We start from the raw sequence: 15,372 nt of genomic DNA, 5'->3' as shown, positions 1-15,372 counted from the left end.
AAAAAAAAAAAAAAAAACTTGCCTTTCGAGACATCACATCGCCTTGCAGTGTTGGTGAAGTAGGGAGACAAAGATGGCTGAAAGTAATCCTAATTTCACTTTAAGCTCATTTATAATAGTGAAAATTTTACTCATCCCTGTTTATTTATTTAATTAAATCATAGCTGTGTACATTAATGTAGTCATGGGGTACAGTGTGCTGGATTCCCATTTATTTTTAACCTGAAATTATCTTTCCTAGGTACAAGTCATCCTCCCACCTCAGCCTCCCAAGTAGTTCAGACTATAGGCACATACCACTACACTCAGCTTTAACTTGTACTTTTCTTTCTTTTTTTGAGACAGTCTCACTATGTCACCCTCAGTAGAGTGCCGTGCTTACAGCAACCTCCAATTCATGGGCTTAAGCAATTCTCCTGCCTCAGCCTACCAAGTAGCTAGGACTACAGGTGCCCACCATAACACCTAGCTATTTTTTCGTTGCAATTTATTAGCTGGCCCAGACTGGGTTCGAACCGACACCCTTGGTGTATGTGGCTGGCACCATAACCACTGTGCTACAGGCACTGAGCCTAACTTATAATTTTCAACATGATCAGAACAATTCCAGTATGATTGCTCTTTAAAATCTAATTGCTATGGTAGCTTTTAAGATTCTCCCCTCCCCTATGACTCACATTTGAGGCTATGTATCACTTCAGCCCTAAGAACTCGAGGCCTGATTCAAATGGATCCTATAGTTTTCTCCAAGTGCATTTAATGCTAAAAGGACAAGCCCCAATAGATTACAACCTTCACTCAGACTAGCACAGAGTCTACCTGCCTGGCAGGATCACAGATTATAAATGCCCCCAAAAATCCATCTGCAGAATAAAGCAAGGACAACACTCACAAGAACCCTGCCTACAGCCTAAATTAAAAGAACAAACCAGCTATTAAGAGCACACAATGTCCTTCCCTTGGGAGCATACTGTGGCCAAGAAAGAACTAAAAGAGAATATGAAGTCCTCAAATAAGATATCTTACCAAAAAATCTTTAGAGAAAAAAGTTAACTGGTCTCACAGTAATAGAATGATCCTTTATCAAGACAACACAAACTTTGACAAGTTACCCCAACTCAAACAGCCCACATTAGTAATATATTTCTCCACCTGTTCAATGCCAAGAAGGCATGGCTATGAACAAAATGTTACGTGTACACTCTATTTCACACTTTTGAGACTGGGCAATGGGAAATAACTGCACTCTCTGTAGCCAAACAAAGAAAGAGAACATGTTTTCATGTGTTTGATTTTTACCTTTACCTGAAGTTCTCCCTGGAGACACAGAAACACGACTTTTTCTTGTACGATTTGATTGCTGGGGTGTTGGGGAATGCCGAGTTTTTGGTGGTGGAGTTGCAGGAGGTGATGGCCTGTGCCTTCGCCTTGGAGGACTTGCTGAAGGAGATAACCTACGAGTTTTTCGAGGGGGGCTAGATGTCCTCTTGGGTGGCTTCTTTGGCGGTGACCGTGAACGAGATGAAGAGGATGATGAGCTACTCCCAGATAAAGATGCTGATGAACGCCTTCTTCTGTGGAATAAAGTATTCATATTCACTAATCACATACTTAGATAAAGAATGACCTTATAGGTTTGAACAGTTTACATGAAAATACAACTATTTTTATCCAACTTTTGAGTTTATGTAGCTAAGCACACAAATCAGTCCAAAAAACTGGGAACAAAACCATAACCTCGGACAGGAAACAGCTAGTTCTGAGACTACATATAAATAACTTGTATCTCACAAATGCTTCTACTTGTCTTTCGAGTTACAAAACTTTGTAAGTGGAATGCTATAATACAACAACCAACCAGTCTCCTTTTTCCTTAGCAATGCTATTGGTGTTTTGGAGTTTGCATACAAAATTTGAGCAGCACAGTATTTTTCATTTAATAACATAATGTTAAGGAATCTTTGGGTTGCATCTTTTTTAAAAAGCTGTGCAAGATTAGGAAGTCATTTAGCTACATAAACTTAGAAGCAGGGGCCCTCTCGAATTCTGCGGCAAAATTTGTGTTAAGTTCTGTTGCAATTATGTGTACCTGCAGAATTCACCTTTGGCGGAAGAATTCCTGAGAACCTGAAAAAAAGAAACCCTACCTTAAGTGTGAAATAAAAACTGGCTGAAAGGGAATCTTACACAATCTGCAAAATATTTTGACTGCTAAATGGCTTAGTAAGCAAAATAAAACATGCTGTTTGCAAAACTCCAATATAAGAAATAGCTGTTTCCACTAATCTCATACTAGAAAGCATCAGCATTATTTTTCTCCTAAGAAATAATAATCAATTTTAGGAAAGTGTGGTGCCTGAAATGACTGAACATTTACCTCCTTACTCTCACCTAACAGTAGCAACATTAACTCTATAATTTCTAATAGTGGCCCTAATAGTTCAATATACCTTAACAACCCCTCCCCAAAGAAAACAGTATTTTTTTTTTAAAGTCTGGGACTCTGAGCTTATTTGATGTTTCCTGTCTTATTTCTAAGTTGATTCAGTTCCCCGCCCCAAAACCTTAGAAGACTCAAACACAAATCTTTCTGAAGTATAAGCTGAAGCTTAATTATCTAGATTCTTCCAAATACAGGGAAAATACACTGTCAATGAGGCACACTCCGCTACCAGGCCTCTGCTTTGGACAGATTTAGTCACAATCTTTTTGTTAAGAACCATATACCCAAGATGTAAACATTTTACCTTATCATCACTTTAGAATGATTTAATTAAGGAAAAGAATATTTGTTCTAGTGGAGTTAGGTTTATGCCTGGTTTCTTCAAAAATAACTAGACACCAAAGTACTAGTAACCAGTATCTATGGAATGGGACTCTAGAGAACTTTCAATCTGTTATTTCTGTTAGAACTGTTTACAAGCCTCATTATTTCTATAAAAAAAGGAAACCACATTAAGAAAATAAAAGAGCAAATGAATTTTTTTAATACTGCTAAAGTAGCTTACTGGCCCTATAGTCAGCTACTTTTTAGATGTCAGTTAAAAGTGAAAAGCTGAAGAAAAGTGGCCATTCCCTTACTTGGCAGGATTTCTTCCTGAGGTCTGAAAGGGTAAAAGTTAACACGAGTATCAAAAAGATGGTCAATTTCTTATTTTTTGTTTTCTATCACTTGGCTAGACATTTTTCATAGCACAAATAACAGCATTACCCTTCAAATCAAATAGGTTCTTTAGAAGACATTATCTAGTATCACTTATAAATTCATTCTTTCCGGGGGGGGGGGAGGACATTAAAGATTACCCTAAAATTATCCTAAAACAAAGATTATCCCAGTGTCAAGCACTTGACACTTGCAAATTAAAAAAAAAAAAAAGAAAGAAAAGAAAAATCTCACCGTCTCACTGGAGATCTACTCCTTCTATGCCTTGGTGGAGGAGGCATTCGCCTGGGTGGAGTTCTTCTTCGAGGAGATGGGCGTCTTCTTGGGCTTGGCCGCCTTCTAGGCGAGTATGATCTGCCATAACAAACAATTGGGGAAAATGTGATCTTTCAAATTTGTTTTGTTTTGGCTGGGGCTGGGTTTGAACCCACCACCTCTGGTATATGGGGCCAGCGCCCTAACTCCTTTGAGCCACAGGCATCGCCCAAGTATTTTAAATTTATTATTATTTTTTTTGTGGCCAAGGCCCCATTTGAACCCCCCACCTCTGGCATATGGGGCCGGCACCCTACTCCTTTGAGCCACATACGCCATCCCCAAGTTTTTCTTTTCTACAGAGTCTCACTTTATCATCCTCAGTAGAGTGCTGTGGTTGCTCACAGCAACCTCTAACTCCTGGGCTTAGGTGATTCTCCTGCCTCAGCCTCCTGAGTAGCTGGGACCAACGGCACCCCCCACAACGCCCGGCTACTTTTTTGTTGCAGTTTGGCTGGGGCCAGGTTTGAACCTGTCATCCTTGGTGTATAGGACCGGCACCCTATCCACTGAACCACCGGTGCTGCCCTCAAATTTGTTTTTAACACATGGCCATTGAGAAAACTAAATCAGAAAGTTCCTCACTCCTGATTTATTCAGGTTCTTTTATGCAGAAATTTTTATAGTACAACAGAAAAAGTATTCTCGAATTCTCTATGTAAGTCCAAAGATCTTCTACTGCTTTTAAATTATAGTAGAACCTCTGTAAGCTGATCATGCAAGGGACTGTACAAACTGGTCAACATAAGGAACTATACCTACTGCACTGATACATACATGTGGTACAAGTCCAGTCTATGAAAATTAGATCAATTTAAGGAGGTGGTCAATATAGGGAAGTGGTCAACTACAGAGGGTCTACTGTATTTATGTAATTCTACCAAGGCAAGTAGCACACAAAATCTAAGGTCTGTGTTCATCTTAAAGCCACAACTCACCTTGATCGGGATCTATGGCGCCGTCTAGGTCGAGTATGAGAAGGAGAGCGAGACCTTGTCCGAGATCTTGATTTGGAACGTGACCGAGACCTTGGACGGGTCTTCTCCTTTTCTTTTTCTTTTTTGGAATTTTTTTCTGGAGAAGGTTCTTTAGGCTCTGGCATAGGTTCAGGCTTGGGAACTTTCAGGATGTCACTGTGGGGAAAAAATAAGCTTTTTTCAGACTTCCAAGTCAAGTCCTAATGCAATGATATGCAGTATTTTTCTTTAATAAATTACCAAAATCCATGAAAACTTTTCTCTAGCTCCAAAAAATACATATATATCTTGGAAATCCAGTGAGCAACTAACCATTCTAAAACTTAATTTTTTTTAAAGTACAAAGTTGTTCACAATATAAAGCAAGCTGCAAACATATAAAACATTTCAAACAATACAACCAATAGAAAGCGGTCACCAGTGGGGCATTTTCCTTAAACATACGCCCCAACACTCTAATTTTGTACTTTAAAATGTCTAAACAAATGATTTTATGTTTTTAACTCAGAGATGCTGTACTTGCAGTTGCTATTAATAGCCTAAAACTTTTATTATTTATAAATGAACTTTCATATACTTACCTAGTAGAAGTGGCCTCTTGTACTGATGGTTCTTTTACTTTCACTGAAGGTTCTGGGAGCTCTGGAGTTTTTTCCTTCTTTTCTGGAGCAGGGGAAGGACTCTGGCTCTTGGTTCTATGACGGGGAGACCGAGAATGACTGCGCTTCCTCTCTCTCCTGACAGGGGAAGATCGTCTTCTAGGGGAAGGAGATCTGGATTTGCGTCTAGGATGAAAGAAATGTTTTTAGGTTTTTGAGTAATGTGGATTGTGAGAAAAGATCAAAGGAAGAAGTGAGAATTAATCTCCTTAGTTACACCACTATTGTTTATACAAAATATCTCCCCATGAAAATAAGATATTCTAGCTCATCTACTTGAGAGAGAAAGGGCCAAAACCAGAAAGATAAGCAAATTAAAGACAACATTCTCAAGTAAATCAGTCATAAGGGGAGAGAGGAAGTTATTGGGAGTCTTGAATTAGGTTCTTAATCATTCCCAGAGATCCATTCAAAGACCAACTTTCTGAGGAAAAGAGGATTCTTGAAAGTTCAGTGATATTCTGTGACAATAAACAAAACCAAACAAAATACAATATTTAAAGTGAAGACAGATCACGCCAGACTTCATCAGAGCCTAAGTATGCCAGAACAATGATTACTGTGATTGAAGGATATGTTCTTCAGAATAGAAAAACATCAAGCTTGCGCTAAGACCATTTTTGGGGAAGAGAAGACCCTTTTCTCTTTCAGTAGTAGTTTGCCTAAGGTTTTTTTTACTTTTCCACAATGAAGGAAAACATCAGACCTGTTTACTTTTCCACAATGAAAGAAAACAGCAGATCTGTTATCACCAGTGATTTATGCTTTGTGATTTCCAAAGCACTGCTTCCATGAGAAGCATGTTTTAGTATCAAATATAAAAATCAAAGGGACAAAAAATTACTTCTTTAGTAATTCCAGACATTTATGAAACAAATACAATCCTAACAAATGAAGTCTGATAGATTGCTCACCTTTTACCACAAATACAGCAGAATCTGAGCTGTGGATTTAAAAATGTGAGCCTACTAAGTTTCATGGGGAGTAAGTAGAAATAAATGAAGTTTGAGTACAGTATGATCATCTAAGAAAAACACAACTGGTAAGTATATATAGTATGAATGTCCTACAAGCACAAATTTCGAATACAGATTTCTAAAACAAAAAAGAAATGGAAAGAAAAAATGAGTCAGAGTTTATTTTTCAAAATTCAATTAATTAAATGTTATATTTAAACTGAAGCAATCTAGAAGTCTAGGTTTTGAGTTACGAATTAAGAGGTGGGTGCTTGCTTTGGCAGCACCTATACTAAAATTAGAATAATACACAAAAACAGCATCTAATAAAATTTTTTTAAAAACAAATTAATGGTTGTATAACTCACCAAGATTTTAGACACAATCATAGTCAAATGATCTGTCCCAAACAAAGACAAACAATTTTAGTCTAGAGGCAAGCCACAGCTCACTAGGAAAACTAAAATGATGGAAGAAATTCCCTGAACAGTGCCATTAGATTTCTTTTCAACTATGGAAATTGCTACACACAGAAGATCTCAAGTAACAGTAAAACACCAGTTATTCATCTATTGTATGATACCTTCTTGGGCTTCGAGATCTCTCCCTTTTTTCTCTGCTGCTTTCTTTTTCTTCTTTATCCCTCTTATCTTTGTCTTCATCTTGCTTTTTCATAGATGCTAATTTTTCTTGTTCAATCTGCAAAGATTAGGGTTTTAACGCACAAACAGTTGAACATTTGAGAACAAGCGAAGTGGACATTACTTTCCCCACTTGATAAACACCAATGCTGTAACTGTCATTTCATCAGCCTCTCCTTTTGAACAAAGACTGTTCTTTCTTCACCCATACTGTGGGTGCACATTAAGATAGGTATTATAGCCGCTTGTTTACAAATGAACAAGGTGGAAAGCTAATTCCCGAGACCTGAACTAAAGAGCTGTTGCCATTTTCAAGTTTACTAAAAAAATTATTTTAATATTCACCTCATTCTCCTATAATTTTACATGTATTGCTCATATGACAAGCTCACTCTTACCTTTTTCATTGTTATTTAAGTTCAAATTTCATTTAAGCTAGGCGTACTCATATATTAAAATTTTTTTTAATCTACCAAATTAGACCAGGTGCAGTGGTTCCTGCCTATAATTCTAACACTCTGGGAGGCTAAGGCGGGTGGACTGCTTCAGGTCAGGAGTTTATAACCAGCTTGAACAAAGAAATGGAAAGACCTCATCTTTACAAAAAATGGAGAAATAAGCTGGGCATGGTGGCACACACCTGTAGTCCCAGCTACTCAGGAGGCTGAAGCCATGGTACTCTAGCCCAGGTAACAGCATGACATGTCTCAAAAACAAAACAAACATAGTGGGGCATGGTGGCTTACCCCTGTAATCCTAGTACTCTGAGAGGCCGAGGCGCGTGGATTGCTTGAGTGCAGGAGTTCGTGACCAGCCTGAGTAAAGAGCAAGACCCTGTCTCTACTAAAAATAATTAGCTGGGTGTTGTGCTGGTGCCTGTAGTCCCAGCTATTGGGGAGGCTGGGGCAAGAGAATCCCTTGAGCCCAAGAGGTTGAGGTTGCTGTGAGCTGTGATGCCACAGCACTCTACCAGGGCAACAGAGTGATGACTCTTGTTTCAAACAAACAAACGAACAAACAAACAAATCCCAAACCAACTACCAAATCACTATGGACTCTGGGAAAACGACATTCTACACTCAATGCTTGGGTTGAAGGGAGAAGCAGTGAACCAAAACGAAATGCACAAATATATTACAGCAAAGAAAAACAAAATAGTGATTCTAGCCAGGTAACGGAAAACTAAAGGTCTCTCAGCAGTCTGGACTAGATACTTCTCTCTCAAATCAACATTACATTACCTGTCTCTGTTTTATTTCTTCTTTCTTCAGTTCTAGGAAAGCAGAAGGGATTCCTGCGATGTTTTCTTGTGCACTTAGCAGCAGGGGCCACAGTTCTCCCATAAATTCTCTAGCATTTTTGCCGTTCAAAAACCCAGTCAGGTTGATTTGCATCATTTTGGAGTCTGGATTCTGCAAAGAGACATGACAAGAAGAAAAACTGGTTACTTCAAAACAAACCAACCAACTAACCTAAAACTCATTTAAATTAGTATTTTTTAAAGTCTACCATAGGGGCTTAGATACATATGTAATCTTTGCTATCTTAAAAATAGTTTTTCCCCAGTGGCTTCTCAGCACTGTATCTCTAACAGATTACCAAATTCTCTCTCACTCTACCAAAAGCATCAGAGCAGCCTGTTAATCCTTTGTGGATTTCATAAGTATTTTTAGACTGTGTGGCTGTTAGTGGGTCTTATATTTATTAACTTTAATAACCATCATGGACTATCCATAAATTCTTATATTTACTAACAACAAAAGTGTTTGCTTGCCTGGGAATTTTCCCCCAATGAGAAATGTAAAAAGTACACAAACTGTTCACTTCTCTAACACTGTAAATAGCTTGCTATAAAGTATCTATTGTTCAGTTATGAAAACTAAAAGTTATGCATGCATTCTGTAGCTTCTGAAGACTAAGCTAAAAGCCCAACTTCTACATAAGGAAAACCTATTATAACAATGCCTCAAATTCTCACTGTCCACAAAGGGCTAAGAGGTCAAGATTTCTCAAAAATAATTAGCTTTTTAAATTCTAAATCTCTTGGTCAAGCAACAAGGTCTGTATAACAAGCACAGCTCAATAGCACAAAGCAAGTACAGATTCCAGGTGTCTTCAGTTTCTTCTTGAACCTTGGGGGTTTGGAATCGCCAAGTCCCCTGTAGAGAAAGATGTTCCCTTGGCTTGCTTCCGACTCCCTACTGCAACTCAACCACCTTGAGTTTAATGTTATATCATTTATCTAAATTGCAAAAGACGAACAAGCAATAATGAGTACACAACCACAAAAAAGGAAAAGACTGTTTAAAAAAGTTCTAAACTTTAATCTCATGCTCACTACAAGGGGAATACTACCAGATACTTAGGTTTTAAAAATTTACTAAAATACAAATCAGTAAAACATTTTCTCCAATAAAATCTACCTTTAATCATTTTAAAAACGTTCACCCATGTTCTGGTTTTCTAAGTAAAATGCATATACTTTATAGAAGTGCTTTCTTAAAATTAGTCTTTTAAAAATATTCAAAACAAAATATAATACCAAATTATTTTAAAAACAGAAATACCTTATCAGTTGAAATGCCAACTGTTCTGTCAAAACACAAGTGTGAACTCTTTGGGAAAAGGATTAATGTAAGAGTAAATTCACATTGGTATCTTTGCAAAAATTTCATATGACACATCTTAACTGTCCTTTGGGCTGCCATGGCAAAATAGCAAACTATCTTATAACAGAATGTTTTTAAGTATCAGTTCTTTTATCTCATACATGAAAAAAGGGACAATTACATCAACTGGTTCAAACAATGCTATCAATCTGTCTGAAGTTTAACTGTAAACAAAAATCTTGTACCTAAAATGTAACTGATGACTAGCTGACATGCAGCTACAACTACAACTTTAGTTCCTTTAAAAATAATACAAAATTGCCCCTCATGCTTCACATAAATGTCCATCTCATAATAGTATTTTAAAAGAGCAGTGTACAGCTTTACCCAATTGCTCTTTCCTGTTTGTGTTTTTTGTTGTTGATGTTTGGCCACTTTACACAACTCACCTCCAAACACACACTGCATCATCAAGGGAGTTGGGTCAGAGCGACATTGGGACACTCACTCTGCTGTGACCTAATAAGGTGATGGTGCTATACTTCAGACGCAAGGAATAACTTCCATTTTGGTTCAGGCCTTTTAAATCATAAATCACATTATCATTAGAAAATTGCTGTCAAAGTAACTTAACATGTAACAGCAAAATTACAAACAATAAGTTTGATTTTTTTCACCTGTGTAGCTTTCAAAACTATGCACCTTCACTAAACTTCCAGCCTTAATACTTGTTTACAAAGTGAACTCTTTTCAAAACAAACATTGTAAAATAACCCTCCTATATTTGCACTCCATAGAAAAATTCAGTTTCCATAGATTCACAAATTATGTCACATATTCAGAAACAAGAGCCATTTGTATATTAGTACCTTCACTTCCAGCTGGTTGAATATAAACTCAATCACAACATCATCTTCAAACCCAAGGATTTCTGTTACTCGCTTTGTTATCCAAGGCTTTATAACCTCCAAATTTACTTTGCTCATGTCCACCTGATGAAACAAACAATAACTGAGTACAACTTCACAATCCTAAAAAATCTTGTGTAATAGTTCTAACGAAGTTCTTTGCTTGGCATAGTACAATCTGCTAATTCTTACTTGCTTGTGCTGTATGTGTGAAGGCTAAAAGGTAGCAAATGTTTAATTATTTCTTCCTTAGTATTCAAGTTATAGAACACCTTCAAAGCAACCCCCAAAATGCATGCATCAACTGCGCTATAAACATTCAAAACATTCAAGTGCGCTATAAACATTCATCCAGAGTACCTTTTTTTCTAGGCATTCTGCAAACTTCAGCTGCTTCAGTAGTTTCTTCTGTTTGTTGCTGAACCTATTATCCTGTTCCGCACTTGTTCCCTGAAGGCAGAGAAACACAGCATCTTAATAAAGGGTTCAAAAATCCTCCTCTTATCAGGTAAAGGTAGCTCTGACTTTTATAGTCAAAATAGGATAATCAAGTAAATTGAAACAACATAAATAACATTCATACGTGCAAAATATATACCCCTTTCCCCACGTAGCTGACATTTTGAAAACTTGACTATTTAAAAATCACAAAATACACGATCATAAGTTGGCCAAGTGTGACAGCATGAGCCTGTAATCGCAGATACTCAGACGGCTGAGGTAGGAGGATGGCTTGAGCCCAGGAATCCAAGACCAACCTCGGCAAAGTAGAGAGAATCTGTCTCAAAAAACTCCCCAGAATACAGCAGTATATAGCATAAAGCTCACACCTTTCCTTATCCCATGTTGACTGACATCCTTTCAAACATTTTCCCATGTTAATAGATATTTCAGGCTTTTCTGTTTAAACGAGAACACATGGAGACACTGGAAGTTTCATTCTTTTCTGAAAGCCAGTGGCATGCTTGCAAAATTACTGAGACAATACATATAAATAGGGGGAAAAGGAAAAAAACAAACTCACTAGGACTATGTTGTTAGTTTTCAACAACTTTAAGAATTTGGAATGCACAAGAAATACAGATTTATCTTAATAAACTAAGCTTCAGCAAAGAACTTTGAAAACTTGAAAGAAAGCTTTCAAATACTACATTAGACCATCAAGATCACTAATTGGTCTTTTCATTTTGTCATTCCTACTGGCCCAAATAAACACGGAAATAGCTGGCTGTGTGGGCTAAAATCTAATGATTGGTTCACTGAATTGGCCATAGTCCCTTGGAAAGTGATCAAAAAACTGTCTGGGAAGGTAAAGAACCTGTTTTAGAATTCCAACTCCGCCACTTAGCCATAAGATCTCCAATCAAGTTATCTAGCCTGAGAATGTTTACTGGCTAAAATAAGGGTAATGAAATCTACCTACCTTGTGAGGTTGTTGTATTTACCAGAAATGATAGAAGTAAACGACCAACTGATCTAATGCACAGATCATTGAATGGAAGATACCATTTCTATCCTAACTGAAATAGTCACATTATTATGTGGTTGGCAGTGTACTACAAAGAAAACTGCCCCCAAATCTTTTAACTTACAGAGTTTAAATCCAGTTAACTGTTAATATTTAAGGATTTGTAGGCAACACATAAAAAACTGCACTCTTTTTTAGATTTTTACCAATACCAAAAGCAAGCAAACTTCTTTTTAACATGTACATCAACCACCTTACTCTTTTTTTAATCGGAACTTCTTTACACAGGGAATGCTTGATAAAAGTCACAAAAGACCTTTGTTTCAAAATATTACTTTGATAGAAATTACCAAATAGAATGCACATCAGCAGTGTAAAAAGAATTTGATAAAGTCATTTGAAGCCATTATCCCCAAATAAACATTTTATTGTTTGCATAACCTAAGAACAGTCAAATAACCAGCTGTCTTAAGTCAAATAATTGGAATATTGTAACTTTTGATTAAAAAAAAAAACTCGCCGGCATATTTAAAGTCAACTAAAAATGTCACTAACCGGTTTGGAATTTCAAAAGATATTTTTATTAAAGCCCCGGCCTTTCTCTCTTTCAATTTTTCCTTTAACACAAACTTTAAATTACATGCTCCAAAAAGAAGAGCCAACATGTATTACAGAAAATGGAGATTTTGGCTTACACCAACTAAAGGTTTCATTCTACATTAAAACAATTTGCAAACCCCGAAGCGATCACTGGTGCTCCATTCCAGCCCTAACAAGTGTCCCTTTCCACCCATCTAGATCTTGACCTTGTACTAATTTCCTATACGAGTGAAATACAGGACAAACAGGCTCCAGCATGAGCTCGAAAAAGTTTGGGGCCCGAGGACCAACTACCACAAGGCAACTTCCCCGCCTGCAGGCGAAGGGCAGGCAGCAACTGGAGAGCTTAGGTAAGTCACCTCTTACACAGCGGACTCACAGCGGACTCCCAAAAAGTAAAACAAACGGGGGCCGGGGGTGAACGGGAGGTGAGGGTAAGGAGAGCGGATCCGCTTCATAATCTGCCTCCGCACCCTCTAGTCTCAAAGAGCCTCAGATTCCACCGTTTCCAGTACAAATTAATCTGAGTTCTCCTCCCCAAAGGGGTATCAAATTGGGCGGGAGCTACCGCGAACTTTGACCTGGCCCTGGCGCCTCCGCGAAGGGCTTAGGACCTGAAGGGAGGACGGGGGGTGGGGCGGCTGCCCGCTTTCCCAAGAAAAGCCGCGAAATGCTGCTTCCTATCCTCTCCCTAAGCTGCTCTCCTGAGGCGTACCCCCCCCCCCAAAACCGTACTCTCCGTGCCCTCCAGCCGCCAGTCACCTTAGGGTTTCCCTCTAGCCTGCCCCTAGGGACTTCCTCCTCGCGGCTCCGCTAGGCCCCAGGACGTGGGCACGCGCGGGGCTCGGCTTGCAAACCCCACCAGACAGGCAGGCAGGCAGGCAGGCAGGCAGACAGCGAGGCACCAATTCGGCCCCTTCGCGCCGCCATTTTCCGGCCACCGTCGCCGCCGCGTAGGGGGGACGATCCCGGAGGAGGAGACTGCGCAGGGGCGCACCGGTCTTCGCCGCAGCGCAGGGGGGGGGAGCGTCCGCCAGTACCAGAGACCCTCAGGATCCTGGAAGCCTCCCCTTATTGGCTTACCCTGCCCCAAGTTGAGGCCTCCTGCCGAGCCTTACGAAAAAACCCCTAGCCTCACCCTCAGATCCTCGCGCTTGTACTTACGCGGAAGAATCCCGCGTCCATCTTGCTGCCTCGCTCGGAGATCGCTCCCTATCCCAGGGTGCACCGCGCCGCCGCGACGGAGGGCGGGACCCACAGAGGGAAAGCCGAGCGCCGGGACGCAGCGCGCGCCGCTCCACTCGCCCCCTCCCGCCGACACGAGGCCGCGCCTGCTCAGTGTTCTGAGGACCCGCCACGCGTGCGCACGAGCGCCGGCGGGGGGTGGCTCCGGCCGGCCCGAGGTTCCCCAGTAACCAGCACGGGAGGTGAGTCTGTTGATCGCAGCCAATGGGAGGGAAAGGACGACTGAACGCAGTCGCCCCGCCCTGCCAATCCTTTTGTGGCGCGTGACCTGCGTTGTTCGCGCAACACGGCTTGACCCATTCTTCGACCCGTAGTGGGGGAGGTGACTGCTCTGGCGGCTGGAGGGGGTGCGAGTTCCTTGAAGCGATTGAACAGAAAGGCTCTTACCTCAGAGTGACGCTGATGAGGGGGCCTGTGAGCGAAACAGAAACTTGCAGCCGCCCTCGTCACTGTAAAATGTTTGTGTGGGTTTGACGAGTTTACCATTTATGAGGATTGGCTGTAAAGTCGTCGAGCCATGTGGTGTACACGAAATCTGCATTCTAGCCTAATATGTTCGGCCTTTGGAAGAAGCTGAGTGTCCGTTAGATGAGTTTCGGTTTTAGCTGCCGGGGAACCACGCTAAAGGGCGGGAAGCCGGAGACAGAGCCGTGGCCCTCGGGCTGCCCGGCGGCGGGGCCTCCTGGTGGTCTTCCCCGCCGGCCGCCTCTGCCTCCGCGCCGGCTGGAGGATCCTGCGCGAGTGGGCGCCTGCTGTCCCTTCTCGCTTCTTAGCGGAAAAGCAGGTGACCCTTTCTCAGAGAGGCCTTCTCTGCCCATCATTTTAAAAATCCCTTCCCACACACTCGCCTGCCTTTCCTGATTTTTCTTCAGGGCACTTATCACAACCACAAGTAGGTATTTGTTGGCTGCATGGCTTTAAGCACCTGCTGTTTGCTGCCGACTTCCATACATCGCCAGCTCAAACTTCGCTTCTGAATTTCTGCAGGCAACCGCGCGGGTGACATCACAAACTTAACAGAAACAGGCTGAACTCCGACTCATTCGTTCCTCTCTCTTCCTGGTACCAAAAGCAAAGGACGTGAGCCTCCCAAGGTCTTCGGTCTCAGTAGATGCCAGCATCTTTCCCTTTGTGTAGGACGGAAGCGTCAGTGTTCCCTTTACGTCCTTCTTCCAAACCATCCAAAAACCTACTCTCCCATAATTGTGCTCCAGAGCACTGTCATTTCGCCTGAACTAGACTCCTACTGCTCTCCCAGCTTCTACCTTTGGCATCAGCATCTTCTCTGAACGCAGCTAGCTGCGAGATCCTCTGAGAAAACTGTATACACTCTTCTCAGAACCTCCAGAGATTCCTCGTTTTCCTTAGAGCAGAAATCCAAATCCTACTTGATGCTCTCTATTCTTTGATCACCTCTAGAATGCTCTTCTCCCAAATAGATACTTAGCAGACTTCGAGTTTTTACTCAGTTGTCACTCAATGAGGTCTACCCTGCTGCCCCATTCATTAGAAATTGCTCACAATTCCTCTGCATCCTAATGCCCCTTACTCTATTTTTGGGTAGTATTTGTCACCTGATATTTATTTCACCTATTTTTAATGTTTGTTTATTGTCTTCTCCACACTAGAACGTAAGCTTCCATAAGGCAAGGTATTTTGTTTAGTGATGTGCCCCTGGATTTGTTGATTGAAGAAAAGCTTTGTAAGAGTCAAATTTGGAGGTGACTGGCCTCCACAGAACAAACCATTTGACCAGATGGAATTTTGAAATCACAGCACTCTTCCTTTCTCTATGGTTCTCATTAGTCATTCCGTTTTAGCCTTCCTTAGC

The 15,372-nt window shown here is 40.6% G+C and overlaps 1 protein-coding gene across 10 annotated transcripts in view; it reads right to left on the bottom strand.

Annotated features, from left to right (window-relative positions):
- The window catches only part of SRRM1 (serine and arginine repetitive matrix 1), a 33,150-nt gene extending 19,461 nt beyond the window's left edge, over positions 1-13,689 (bottom strand). For 3 of the 10 annotated variants that reach the window (XM_003799768.2, XM_023519084.1, XM_023519085.1), the window contains exons 1-9: positions 13,461-13,689; positions 10,589-10,678; positions 10,190-10,312; positions 7,953-8,123; positions 6,654-6,769; positions 5,037-5,240; positions 4,417-4,611; positions 3,398-3,517; positions 1,300-1,574 (exon numbers count right to left, since the gene is read on the bottom strand). In XM_003799768.2, the coding sequence (XP_003799816.1) occupies positions 1,300-1,574; positions 3,398-3,517; positions 4,417-4,611; positions 5,037-5,240; positions 6,654-6,769; positions 7,953-8,123; positions 10,190-10,312; positions 10,589-10,678; positions 13,461-13,481 (1,315 nt within the window). In that variant the 5' untranslated portion in view covers positions 13,482-13,689. Of the gene's footprint in view, positions 1-1,299; positions 1,575-3,397; positions 3,518-4,416; positions 4,612-5,036; positions 5,241-6,653; positions 6,770-7,952; positions 8,124-9,769; positions 9,900-10,189; positions 10,313-10,588; positions 10,679-13,058; positions 13,247-13,460 lie in introns of those variants that run through there. The other 7 variants (XM_023519087.1, XM_012811422.2, XM_023519088.1 and 4 more) reach the window with 5 other exon arrangements.
- Between the last annotated feature and the right edge of the window lie 1,683 nt (positions 13,690-15,372).

Source organism: Otolemur garnettii, unplaced genomic scaffold, assembly GCF_000181295.1.
Source record: "Otolemur garnettii isolate 467f Iridium unplaced genomic scaffold, OtoGar3 scaffold00156, whole genome shotgun sequence".
Classification (NCBI taxonomy): domain Eukaryota; kingdom Metazoa; phylum Chordata; class Mammalia; order Primates; family Galagidae; genus Otolemur; species Otolemur garnettii.
Note: the sequence above shows the minus strand (reverse complement) of the source record. Positions and strands in the feature narration are given on the sequence as shown.